Source organism: Monodon monoceros, unplaced genomic scaffold (assembly GCF_005190385.1).
Source record: "Monodon monoceros isolate NGI ecotype Baffin Bay Population unplaced genomic scaffold, NGI_Narwhal_1 Super_Scaffold_13, whole genome shotgun sequence".
Lineage (NCBI taxonomy): Eukaryota > Metazoa > Chordata > Mammalia > Artiodactyla > Monodontidae > Monodon > Monodon monoceros.
Genome location: NW_021703769.1, coordinates 65,374,695 through 65,388,625, shown reverse-complemented (window position 1 = coordinate 65,388,625; position 13,931 = coordinate 65,374,695). Strand labels below are relative to the sequence as shown.

Below are 13,931 nucleotides of genomic sequence, written 5' to 3'. Positions count from 1 at the left end.
CTAACTCATTAGAGAAGTTCAAGAATACCCATCCACGAGGCAGCACAGGGCAAGATAAAAAGTCAGGATTTAAATCCTCACTACCTGAGAGGCCTCAGACAAGGGTTTCTTACCTCTCTCGGACTCTGTCCCCTCATCTGGAAAAAGGGAGCCAACAGCATCCACCTGGCAGGATCGTGATGATAATGACATGAGCTAATGACACAGCTAAAGCCCTCAGATGCAGACTTAGCCTCCCAAACAGGAACTGTTATTGTCATCCACGATGGGAGGCACAAGCCAGGAATTAAACCAAAAACAAATGATCAGAAGGGAAAGTGAGACGCAAAGACTACATGATATTGGCAGCGTGAAGTCCAACTCAAACGAGATTGCTGTTATTGTTCCTGCCCAGCATAATCCAAGGCTGGAAGAAAGTGGGAATACTGAGCGAGGTCCAAGGCCCCTCCGATGGGAATCTGGGCAGACACATTCTCACCCAGCGTCCCTCTCCAAGCAGCTGGTCCAGCCCAGCTAAACTGGGGCTCGAGTTTGTAACAAGACAAACGATCTGTGCTAGAGAAGCAGCATTAGTGGCCACTTCCCTGCCAGGATGAAAGAAAACCGGATCAGACCCCAAGTAACACCCGCAGGGCCACACCCCGGTCTTTCAATTTTCTGTAATAATCACATGGGACATCTGCAAACACACCAGCCTCTATAACATCTACCTATGATGCTGTTTAAGCCCCACCCACCTCTGATGGAACACCAGAGATTTCTGGACACTCAAGCAGGCTCTTCTTGTCTCCAGATGAGACGTCTACTGTGGATGTGACCAGGAAAAGGGCACAGAACGTGCTGGTGGCAGCACAGAAGTACTCAGGATACCTAAATTGCCACCTAGGTGATGTGGCACGAAACAACTTTGTTGGCTGAATTTGAGAAGGCGTAACACCTGGGAGGCGGCAACGCGCCCCTTCCTGAGCTCTGCCTTCCTGAGCCAAAGGCCAAGAGCGTCCTGCGAACTTCCAGAGGTAACTCCATCCCAGCCTCCAAAAGGATTGGGCCAGAGGGTGCGTTTGTTCTGCTGTGCCATAATCACAGGAGTGACTGGCTTACACAGTTTATTTTCTTTGATTTCAACCCATCCCCAAAGCCCAGAGCAATTTAAAACAAGAAGAGCCACCACCTCCATCAAGAAAGGAATACTTTGAAAGTCTCACTGATAATTCCACAGCCATTCATTCAGCTGCCTCCCAAGGAAATGGAAGGCATCTGGAAAATGTATTTTAAAATTGATTTAACGTTGAGCCATGTTAACTGTTTTAATTTCCAAGCAATGCCATGCCCACCAAAACATCAATTAGTCCCAGCAATCAGGCAGGAATATTGGCGTCTGTTGCGGGATTCATTTATTTCAGCTCTGCGAAGTATCCAAGAAGGAGAAATCCAATGCACCCCATAGCTCCAAGGAGGGGAAATTAAGCCAGAATTGAAGCCATATCAGGCCCTGGCAAAAACGGCGCCTTTGCCTGCACCCACTGCTCTCCAGCATCTCCCTCTGGAGGGAGGGCAGTGACTTGTACCAAGGTCTTCATGCTTTGACAGGAAACACCCCTCCCTCCCCAGCTTCTCTGTCTCCAAGCTGGAAAACTAGGGAGACTGAAATGAGGCTGAGAATGCCTCCCCGCTGAGGACACGAGCCAGGTTAAGAACGTGCGAGATCATTTTCAACAATTATTCCTCCTTCTAGCGCCTCTTCAATTCCAAGGCCCCGGGGTCTCCCTGCCCCCACTGAGGCTCTGAGTCGGGATGCGGGACTCCCACCGTCTGCAGCGCCCTCGGTCTCCACGTGCCCTGGGCAGCTGCCTGGGCCCCAGGGCAATGCGCAAATGCCGCTCACCACACGAGCCTGGGCATCAGGACCAGCAGAGGGCAGCCCAGCCCAAGACCCTGGGAGACCCAGGCTCCTAAAAGGAAACAAGACAAGACAAGAGTGCACAGGAGATCTCAGCAGCCCGCGGAGGGTGGACGCACCACTCCCTGAACCACTCACTAGATCTCGCCCAACCTTGGTTTGCTCAACTCCTAAACAGGAATAATGACCCCAAATTGCAAGGGACGGAAAGGCGAATTAAATGAGATGGTGTGAATCAGCGACTACCAGAGCTGCCTTAATCGTAAGAGTCACCTGGGGAGAATGCTAAAAACGCAAATTCTGGGATCCTCCCCGGGCAAGCTCTGATTCGGCAAGTCTGGTACCAGGCCCAGGGATTTGGAATTTTAAGTATCACTCCCAGATGATTCGGATAATGAAGCAAATTTACGAAACAAGAGATTAAGTGCCTGGCCCACTGGAAGGGTTCACCCAGCTGCCAGCCCCAGCTCAGGCCTGTGGGGTGAAAGGAAGGGGAAGGAATCTAGGCTTCTCCTGCCTGGCGAGCATCCATCAAAATTACACATGCACAAACCCTCTGACCCAGCAATCCCACTTGGAAGAGTTTACCCTGCAGATATACTTGAACAGATGCAAAGTATATAAGGTCATCCGCCGCAGCATTGTTCGTAACAATATAAAAATAGAAACAACTGAATTGTCATCTACAGAGATCTAGTTAACTACAGTTATGCCGTAGCCAGAAAAACAACAATCGCACGGCTCCTAGGTACAGATATGGAGCTACCTCCGAGGTATATTGTCAGGTGAAAAATGCAAGGCACAGAACAAAGTGTATAACAAGTTTTGTAAAAGTGCAGGGATAAACTATGGATGTGCATAGAGTATCTCTGGACAGATACACAAGCTGGTGACATTGGTTGCCTCTGGGGAGGGGAACTGGGCGACTAAGGAACAGGGGATGGGGGAGATAGCTCACTGCACACCTTTTCAGACCTTTCATATTTTAAACCAGGTGCATTGCCTATTGTGTGCATTATATAACATACACAAAACACTGCAACATTTTAAAATAACTTTTAAATGTATGCATATTATATTTCAATGAAAAGGCTTTAAGATAATAGTAAGTGGCTCCGGTTTGCAGGTGCCATGTCTGGCCACTTGCGGCTGCAGAGATTGGGAATCCCCCAATTTGCTATCCCCAAGGGAGGCTGGGGCAGACCTGGAGACAACGAAGCACCAAGCTTTGCTCTCTGGGTTTTTGCACTCACTCTTCCCTCTACCTGGGACACTCTCCACCTGGCTGGGTCCATCTTCTCTTCTCTTGGTCTGCAGCTTAGGAATCACTGTCTTCTGGAGGTTTCCATGGCCGCTCCCCGCTTTCCCAAGCCTAGGTAGCTGCATCTCCCGAGCATTCCCTGGGGGCCTGTGTCCCCCGCTCACAGCACTCCTTGTACTGCCTCATGGTGGCCGGGGTGCAGCAGTTTCCCTCACCCCCATGCTGGACTGGGAGTTCAGAGAGGACAGAGGACACGCCTGGCTGGTTCACAGTTGCCTCCCCAGAGCCCAGCACCAGCTTAGTCCAAAGGCGGTGAGAAGTGGGAGAGTGAGGGGAGGGGGAGAGTAAGACAGGCAGGGAGGAAAGACAGGAAGGAAAGCCACACCCCCGGCCCCTCTGTCTCAGCTCAGCCCTTAGTCACCACCACCACCTTCTGCTGCTTTCCTCCCCTGGTCTTACCAGATTTGAAATCTTCTTTATTTATGAGATAGCCTTACCTGACTTACTCACCTCTGTATCCCCTGCTCCTACTGCAGGCTTGGCACATAGTATTAACAGGTGCCCAGTATATGTCAATTGAATTTATTAATTAATACTGGACGGTGAGAAGGGAGGAGTAAAGGAACCACTGACAGGACTTAAGTCCTAAGAAATTCTGATTCAGTGGGTTCTGGGTGGGGTCCACGGGACTGGCAGTATTTAAAAGCTCCCCGGTGGGGCTTCCCTGGTGGCGCAGTCGTTAAGAATCTGCCTGCCAATGCAGGGGACATGGGTTCGAGCCCTGGTCCGGGAAGACCCCACAGGCAGCAGAGCAACTAAGCCTGTGCACCACAACTACTGAAGCCCGCGCTGTAGAGCCCGCGAGCCACAACTACTGAGCCCACGTGCCACAACTACTGAAGCCCGCACGCCTAGAGCCCGTGCTCCACAACAAGAGAAGCCACCGCAATGAGAAGCCTGAGCACTGCAACAAAGAGTAGCCCCACTCGCCGCAACTAGAGAAAGCCCATGCGCAACAACGAAGACCCAACGCAGCCAAAAATAAATAAGTTTTTTAAAAAAGGCTCCCCCCGTGATTTTAAAGTGCTCTGGAGTTGAGAATCATTTACATGTGCTCGGTAGGGTCTTTGGATTTTTCTGGGAATGCAGGATCTCCAAGGACTGTCAGAGAGCCCACCCTGAATTTTAGGAACCTTCCCGCTGCCCCGGGTCTGGCAGGGCGGACCAAGGGACTAGGAAAGGGATTAGGAGTGGGGGACCGGGCTGGGTCTTTCCGGCTCACCTGGAGGAGAAAGAGAGGCGGGGGTCCGGGTGGGGCTGGCGCTCGGAGGCGCGTCCAGCCAGGAGCGTGTCTTGGCGCCATCTAGCGCCTGCTGGAGGCTCTGCAGCTGCAACATGCTGAGCTGCCGGCGCTGGGCTGGGGTCACGGCCGCGGCGTTTTCCGGGCCCAAGAAGGCGATCTGCTCCGCGGACAGCTCCTGCAGGGGAGAGGGGGCAGCGCCCTCAGAGGCGCCTCTCCGCGGCTTTCCCAAACCTCGGCCATCCGCCCAGCACCCGCACACCTTCGTCGTACCCATGTGCTCCTCTTTAGGATTTTTACTTAAAATCAGATCACTCTTTCACTACTAAAATAAACTTATTTTAAAATGAAAAAAATTTAATGGAAATTTCCAAAAGTGGAAAATTGGAATGACTCGCAATAAGTACTCATTTAAAATATGCCATAATAAATAAAACGACACTGTTGAATTGTAGCTCTATGTGTTGGCCAACGATGTCTGAACCTGAGGCCTCTTTAAAAACAGGAAAAAAAGGGGATTTAAAGTGTTACAGAGGTGTTTGTTAAATACATTTTACCTCCAAATCGAGACTTCTTCCTCCAAGTAATCAGTAGTAAAGGAGAGGTGAAAAGGTGACAGTGTTGTTTAATGCAGTGCAAGGTTCCACCCCACCCCACCCCCAATGCTTCAAGTCCCCCACCTGAGAAACACTGATGTGGAGGAGAAAACACACACCTAAAAGGCAAAGACCTGAATCTGTGTCCCAGCTCTGTCACATAACAGCTGTGTGACCTTGGGCAAGTGTCATAGCCTCTCTGGGCTTTTGGACTAGATGTGGGATGGCACAGATAACTCGTCTCCTAAGTGATTCTAACCCTTGCTGCTGTGAGGGCTCAGCGAAGGGAAAGTACAGTAATCCATTAGTGATGTCTGCCATGGACACCGGAAACGGGAAATTCTGCGGAGAGCAGAAGTCCTTTGAAGGCCCTGAACAAGATGTTTTCTGAAGTCGCTTCCATCCTAGACAGGACTTGGTGACTAGTTCCAGTAGGTGTGGAATGAGATGGGATGGCAGGGGCCTCTAAAGTCATCCTGCTTATTTTCTAAGGGCCCCATAGATTCTGAGAAAGGGGGTTCTGCTTCTTCACCCCATCTTCTTCTCTCCTTCACCTTCTTCTTTCCCGTCCAGGTTGATGCTTCTCTGGAATCATGTCATGCCCCTGCTTAGAACCCTTCCCTGCCACCTCTCCAGGCCACAGCTCAAGCTCCTGAACATGGTAACGAGCACTTCAAGCTCTGGGTCCTGCCCACCTCTCCAGCGTCCTCTGCGCTGGCACACTTCACTCCTGGAGAATGGAGGTCCATGTCTGCAGCCCCAGAAGGCAGCACTTCCTTCTGCCTGGAACACTGTTCCTCCCTCTCCACCTAGCTAACCCGTCCTGCAAAATTCAGCATCACCTCCCCCCCCCACCACAAACACACACACACATACACACACACACACACACACAGAGGACATGCTCTTCTGGCTTACACCTTACATCTACCATTAATATAGAGTCTGCCTTATAAAAATTATCTATTTTTCCAATGTTGCTGCTTGCAACCCACAGGCCAGATTGAATCTCTAGGCCTATTGCACTGTGTTTTAAAATATGGATTCAAAGTGGTTGCCAACATTTAATTATCAGGAAATTTCACATGAAAATGAGATTTCTGAATTCTGATAAAAAAGGAAGATCCAGCAATACTTGGCCCACATTGTCGCACTGCATCAATGTGCCAGAGATGAGAAGCAGCTTCCACAGATTTAGACAGGGCTCTCCAGTTCACTTCAGTCCCTACCCTGGCCACTGCACTCCCTTATGTTACTTTTCAAGCCCCTGAGGGCACTGTGTTATACCCCTTCACCAGTGCATCCCAGGGGCACCAGCCTGGAGCCTACATCCTAGTGCCTAGGCTGGAGCCTACCACAATGTAAGTGGCCACTAGGAATTTTTGGAGTAGGTAAGCTACAGACTGCATTCCAAACAAGACCAGGAGAAAGTGCTCAGCAACATGCCAGCATCAAGAACCAAGCTGCCTACCCCGTGCAGAGCCCCCAGAGGAGAAGCTCAATGGCATTAAGGACTCTGACTTACTTATTTCCCCTAAACAGCTATCACACCTGTTCTGTGCTGGGAACTGTCCCGGGTGCTGAAGCGGTTCAAGGTCCGCTCTCTTTATTAAAATGAACCAATGATGTTGCATCATGGGAGTTTGTCTAGCCTCCTGTGTGTGCCTTATCCAGTTTTTATGGACAGAATGTGTTTCCAAGTTACACAGCGGGCAAGAACACCAGCGTCACTCCACATCAGAGCAGACTGTCCCCACCAAACCCTCTCCTAATCTTGTACATGGACAGGAAGGAAGGACCTCTCACTGGATACCCTGCTTCCCTAACCTCAGTTGATCCAATTCAACCCTCTCAATTTTTTCCATAGCTGTTTGTCACCTGTCCTACTGTGGCTTCCTTAACACTTTTCTTAAAATCAATTAAAATATTTTACTTAAATTTATTTTAAAAGGAAATGTTATATAGGAAATGTTATCCCTCATCTGCAATTCTGAAGTCCAAAAAAGTCAGAAAACAAAGTTTTTTCCAACGTTTAAGACAAACTTATTTGCCAGCAAAATCTGATCTAAATTGATGTGAGACCATTTATAGTCTCTACTTATCCCAATTAGTGTGATCTGTCACAGATTCCTTCACAGAAATATTAATGCATTGGCTTACAAGGTGCTTCCCCAGACACTGCTGAAGGTATTAAGTTACAATACTGTAGATTCACAGAATGATCTTCCTAAAACCTGGAAAATTCCAAATTCTGAAATATATATATGCCCCAAGGGTTTTGGATAAGGGAATATGCACCTGTCACACCATCATAAATAGAAAATCAGTACCAGTGGCTACAAAGAGAAGGAAACCGTAAAAATACATACAATTAAAAGATAAATTTAAATTGAAGAAAAAAATACTTAAAAAACAAAAACACCCAAAATTATCTTGTGATCCATCCGCTGTTGGCACACAGCTCTCCTCTGGCCCTATTAGCAGAAGGCTGGTTGCAGGTCCCTAGAATCCAAGGCCCACCATCTGCCTCCCTGTGTGATTTGAAACAGGGTCAAGCTCCCATTCTCCTTGAGGAACTGAGTACCTACTTTGAATATCTCATCAGGAAGGCATTTGATTGCTGATGGCTGGAAATATGGCATCAAATCCTTGTCAAGCATTCGGAGTTCCTCCTTACTTAATCCAGCTGGGGAGAAAAAGGAATCATGAGGGTTTAGTTCAAGCCATCGGGACTCCATATGTTTTATTAATGGTGCTGCCTGATGTACAGATCTGCGTGTTCTAGGCAAACATCTTTCCTTACAAAAGTCCCTGAGAATCACACTGGGGAATCAGGTTCCTTAATCAACTCAGGAAAAAAAATGTGGGTCACGTTAACCCTGATCGGTCTCCTACAAGGAGATGTACGCCCAGAAGGACCTTTACTTTACACAAATTTCAAATTGTGTATAAATCTATTTTGGAGCCAATTAAATAACATTCTAAACCACTTTAGCTAACAAAAATTACCGAGCGCTTGTTTAAAAAGCAGACTTGCAGACCCCACCCTCTGCAACTTGAAGTCATGAAATCTAGGTTCTACCATAACTCTATAGATAGTCACTACACGTGGTCAAGGATTCTTTTTTTTTTTCAACACTATATTATTTAACCTTTATTTTTTAACATCTTTATTAGAGTATAATTGCTTTACAATGTTGTGTTAGTTTCTGCTTATAACTAAGTGAATCAGTTATACATATACATATATCCCCATATCTCCTCCCTCTTGCATCTCCCTCCCACCCTCCCTATCCCACCCCTCTATGTGGTCACAAAGCACCGAGCTGATCTCCCTGTGCTATGCGGCTGCTTCCCACTAGCTATGTATTTTACATTTGGTAGTGTATATATGTCCAGGCCACTCTCTCACTTCGTCCCAGCTTACCCTTCCTCCCACCCTGTGTCCTCAAGTCCATTCTCTACGTCTGCATCTTTATTTCTGTCCTGATTCTTTCATTATTTTGTTTGTTTCTGTCCCCAGATTTAAGGTTGGAAAGGGAGAGAAAGGCATACTCACGGTGTCTCTTACCTGCAATGGTCCCAAGCTCCTGCAGGACAGAGCTGGACCACTCGGTGGGCCCCCCAAACACAACTTCTGCCTTCCTCTTAAACTCTGCCAAGACGTGGGTGCTGCAGAGCAGGGTCCCAATTCTGGCCACCACCACCCTGGTTGTGAGGGAGTATGTAGTGTGAGCCTGGGAGACTCTCCGGCCAAAAAAAGATATGCAGAAGGTTTCAGCACCAAAAAATGATCCAGCTAATCTCACTCCCTGTTTTAGCCCAGAAAAGTTGCAAAGCATGAGGAAGCAGAGGACATCTTGCTGAATGAATGAACAACGAACCAATCAATCATTTGCTATTTTGCACACTAGTGTTTTGGTTACCTGAATTCTGAGATCTTTATAAGTGAGATTTCGGTGATGTTCATGGCACACAGGGTTGCACCAAGTCCTACTAAGTGGAAGCTCTTCAGATCCTGGACACTATAGCCTGAATCCTCCAGGAACCCTTGCAGAATGGATTTAGCCTATAAAAATGTGGGAGGATAGGAAATGAACTATCCAGGGATGATCAAGACCCCAAGGTCTGAGGGGATAATGGAGCCAGCCTCCTGACTGATCGCCCGCCCTACTCCTCCGAACACACTCCCCACTCCAAATCATCCCAGCCGCTCATCCAGGTTAGCCTCCTGAAGGTCCTGCTTCTACGGAGTATGTCCCCTGATCTATGGAGGCATCTTTAGGCCGTGAAGCTCTTGTATCCTTCACCAGTATTAAAGACACCTATACCCTGTGTCTGTGTCTGCTGGCTTATTCCCTTCATCACTCATGACCTTCACATAGTTTGGTCATTTAAGTTCTTCTGCATCAGGATCCAGACTTTTCCAGCAACAGCTGTCACAACTTTCTGACCTTGTAATTTTCTGCCTTTGCGCCTTTACTCAAGTCAGTGCCTCCATCTGAAATGCCCTTCCTGCATTCCCAACTGTTAAAATCCGACCATCCTTTTATTTGGGAGTTCAAGTCAAATGTTACCTTCGTGAAATCTACCCTGAAATAGGTTTGCCTCTCACTCTTCAATTCCAGGGAGTAGTACGTTAAATCCTTTGGCATTAAAAAACCACACAGGAATCTCTTCAATGAGCTTTGCTTTAGGGGCTGATGTGTAGTGTAGGGTCCCTGTAATTTTAGTATAGTGACCATTGATTATTCATGACCTGCCCTGGAGAGCCAGGCCTCCTACTCTCTCACTTCATGTGGTTCAATTGGAGCTAACTGCATTCTGAGTTCCAGAGGTGATGCTATGGCCTAGTCCTGGCCAGTCAGTTTGTCTCTTAGCCTGGCTGCAGTGACTGGTTCTACATTAGGCATGTGATCCAGTCAAAACCAACCAGGACTTTGGTTGGAGCAATCAGAAGAGAAGAGCTTTCTTTACTGTGGACTGGACCTTGGAAGGACAAACACCTGAATCTGCTAGAACTCAACACATGGAAAGAAACTGCCTCTGGGGACTTCCCTGGTGGCGAAGTGGTTAAGAATCTGCCTGCTAATGCAGGGGACGCGGGTTCAATCCCTGGTCTGGGAAGATCCCACATGCCATGGAGCAACTAAGCCTGTGCGCCACAACTACTGAGCCCGCGTGCCACAACTACTGAAGCCCGTGCGCCTAGAGCCCGTGCTCCGCAAGAAGAGAAGCCACCACAATGAGAAGCCCGTGCGCAACGAAGAGCAGCCCCCACTCACTGCAACTAGAGAAAGCCCACGCACAGCAACTAAGACCCAATGCAGCCAAAAATAAAATAAATAAATAAATTTATTTAAAAAAAAAAAAAAGAAAAGAAAGAAAGGAACTGCCTCTGAGCAAAGCCCACGTAAAGGAAAGCAGGGTCAAAAATTGGTGTGATGGGCTTCCCTGGTGGCGCAGTGGTTGAGAGTCCGCCTGCCGATGCAGGGTGCCCCGGTCCGGGAAGATCCCACATGCCGCGGAGCGGCTGGGCCCGTGAGCCATGGCCACTGAGCCTGCGCGTCCGGAGCCTGTGCTCCACAACGGGAGAGGCCACAACAGTGAGAGGCCCGCGTACCACAGGAAAAAAAAAAAAAAATTGGTGTGAGATGGCTTCCTGACAGTAGTGTTGAAGCCCCTGGATCCAGCCATACCTTAATTCCACCCTTGACCTTCTCAGTCATGGGAGTCAATTCCATTCTTGTTCAAGCCACTTTGAGTTGGGTTTTCTGTCACTTGTAACTGGATTAACTCTGATTAATTTGATCCAGATATGTTGGATCTGAGGAAGGACCCAAGTCAATCTCTTGAAGATGAGCTGTATAATTGTCTGGCTCCTCAGGGCTCATGGAGGCAGATGCAGAAGATTACAAAAGGGCCAGAGCTCACAAGGCAAAGATAGGGAGGAGACCTCCAAGGACGAACATCTCCTGAATGGAAGTGAGGGTCACAGGGATACAGTGAATCTCCCCATCTCCCTTTAATGTCAGTCCATCCCATCACACACTATAGATCACTCCAGTGTTAAGAAAAAGTATTGGCAAAGATTGCGAAACGCTGAAATGGAATTCTACTTTTCACGTGGCTGTTGTCTCTCCATCCCTCAGGTCTGTTTAAATGCTACCTGCTCAGAGAAGACTTCCTGGATTCCCCCATCCCAAGTGGCTTCCCTCCCCACTATTTCCATGAGCACCTTGTCCATTTTCTGCTTATCACTTATCAAAATTTATTAAATGTTTCACCTTGATCACTCAACTTTTCGTCTGTATCACCCAGTAGAATCTCCAAAGACAAAGACCATATCCAGCTAGTTCACTCCTGCATCCCTAGTACCTGATACAATGCCTGGCCCATATTAGGGTACTTTGGGAATAATAAGTACTTTTTGAATGAATGAATGAACATCTGAGTGAGTGAGCTATAGACGTTGTAGGCAATATATGCTCCTTCGAAATGGCATCAGACTATTGCCGTCATGTGATGGATTGGCTTCAGAGAGATTTCCCACGTCTCTGCAAATTGGACTGGTCAGTGTCTTCATGAAGTTTCCCCTCAATGATTACAAAGCTCACAGGTACTGTAAGTGAATTTCAGTAACACAATGTTTAGATTTAAATGTGTTTGAATGGCAATGTACATCCAAAATAATAATAGCTAATATTTATTGAATGCTTACTGTATGCCAACACTGTTTTGACCATTTACGCATACTATCTCATCTAATCCTCACAACAACCCTAGGAAGTAAGTATTAATATTATCTCTATTTCACAGATGAGGAAACTGAGGCACAGAGAGGTTAAGTAACTATGCCAAGGTTACACAGCTAGTAGATAATGGTTCTAGGATTACAACCTGGGCAGTCTGACTTCAGAGCCAGTGAAGATGTTTGGGGATGAAGGAAAGATGGAGATTCAAGTTAGCTTTTGAACTTTTCTTATTAAGTCTTCATAATCAGGTTTCATTCATTGACTCATGGCAATCTGTGCCCCCCAACCATCAGGCATGCCCATTTTAAAATGAAAGTGCAAAAATACAATTCAAATAAAATTACTTTGAAGATGTGATATTAAATTGTCCTTGCGACTGGAACCTGGAAAATGCAAGCTCAGCCTGCACGGTGATAAGCTACAACATATTTCCTTGAGTGACTGGAGCACTGTATCTGTAATGATTCCAAGACAATTAATACCAGCACTTTTAGGCAATATTAACCACTGAAAAGTGAATAGCTGTAAGATTTCAATCTCTCTGTTCATCCCTCTGGCTTCTATAATAGTTTTTTTTTCCCTTTATATTGGTTTTTAAGCTGAATTATCTGTTAATGTAGTTCCGCCAGGTCTGACTATTAACCTAGAAACATGCATTTAAGCATTTGATCGGGAGCTAAAGTTGAGGAACTGACTGCAAATGATATTTGCAAATGTTGATTTCCATATCCTCTTCAAACATATTGATAAATCTCACTGCCATCCATGGGAACTGAAAATTGGTAAAACAGAAAGAGATGCTCTGGTTTCTAAGTTGGATATATTTTTCTGTTTTCTCCCAGACTGCGAATAATATTGGAAATGTGATGTGGCACTTCTCAAACCAGTCAAAACCAGTTTTAGTGTCACGGAACCCCAGGATTGTAGAACGTCAGAGTAGAAGGAACTGCAGACTTGGGGGTCCAACCCCCTCACCTTGCAAATGAGGAAGATGTTAAACTACCAGAGAGGGAGTGTGACAATGACAATATGCTGATGAAGACAACTAATTTTTGTTGACTACTATGTCGCAGGCATCGTTCACCATATTTAACATGTATTAACTCACTTAATCCTTATGGCCAGGACCTCCATGTTACCTAACTCCAGAGGGGCACAATTCACACCATGTTCTCTTTGAATGGTGCCACCCAGAGTCATGTGACATGGCAATCCTGGTTACAAAAAGCTCATGAGAGTAGGGGCCATGCCTTGGTTTTGCTTGCCCAGAGTCCATTCTCCCTTTGATAACACCATGCTTTTCCTTTGGTGAACCACCTGTGCTCATTTCCTCTTGCTGCTGTAACAAATTACCACAAACTTAGTGGCCTGAAACAACACGGATATATTCTTTTACAGTTCTGGGGGTCTCAAGTCCTAAAATGGGTCAGCATGATGTGTTTGTTCTGGAGGCTCTAGAGAGAATTCATTTCCCTGCCTGTTTTAGCTTCTAGAGTCTGCCTGAATTCCTTGACTCAGAGTCCCATCTTCCATCTTCAAAACCAGCAGCACTGCACCTTCAAATCTCTCAGTGTGTCCCTTGTCCCTCTGCTTCCACTGTCACATTGTCTTCTGTATCTGTGGTCCTTTCTAAGGACCCTTGTGATTACGTTGGGCGCACCAGGATCATCTCCCATCTCAAGGTCCTTAACCTAATCACATCTGCAAAGTCCCTTTTGCCACATAAGGTAACATAGTCACAGGCTCCAGGGATGAGGATGTAGACATCTTTGGGGATCGTTACGACACATGCGTTCCCCGTCCTCAGTACATATGGTCCTGGTGAGATGGATTCCACTCCCTGGTGCATGCCTGGCCAACCCACATATTCTAATCCTGACCAGATAGCTTAGGGCCGGGCAATTGCATGTTCGGAGTCAATGCTGGGGCTGTTTCAAAAATGAATGAGAAAGGGGCACTTTTTTCTGGGGTTGCTAATTACGTGATACGTAAGCCTAGCGCTGAAAACAACAGCTGAGGGAGGGCTGCCTGAGAATGAAGTTAACACAGAGCAACTAAGGCTCTCCTTTCTAGCAACACAGTGGATTAACTTCCCTCCCAACTGAAACAATTAAATTCT

General features: G+C 47.0%; 1 protein-coding gene across 1 annotated transcript in view; it reads right to left on the bottom strand.

The window, feature by feature from the left end:
• Positions 1-1,077: 1,077 nt before the first annotated feature.
• Positions 1,078-13,931, bottom strand: part of OTOA (otoancorin) — a 72,230-nt gene continuing 59,376 nt past the window's right edge. Inside the window, exons 25-29 of the mRNA XM_029219313.1 lie at positions 8,984-9,126; positions 8,629-8,765; positions 7,646-7,743; positions 4,444-4,639; positions 1,078-1,952 (exon numbers count right to left, since the gene is read on the bottom strand). Of these exons, the coding sequence (XP_029075146.1) occupies positions 1,882-1,952; positions 4,444-4,639; positions 7,646-7,743; positions 8,629-8,765; positions 8,984-9,126 (645 nt within the window). The 3' untranslated portion in view covers positions 1,078-1,881. The remainder of the gene's footprint in view (positions 1,953-4,443; positions 4,640-7,645; positions 7,744-8,628; positions 8,766-8,983; positions 9,127-13,931) is intronic.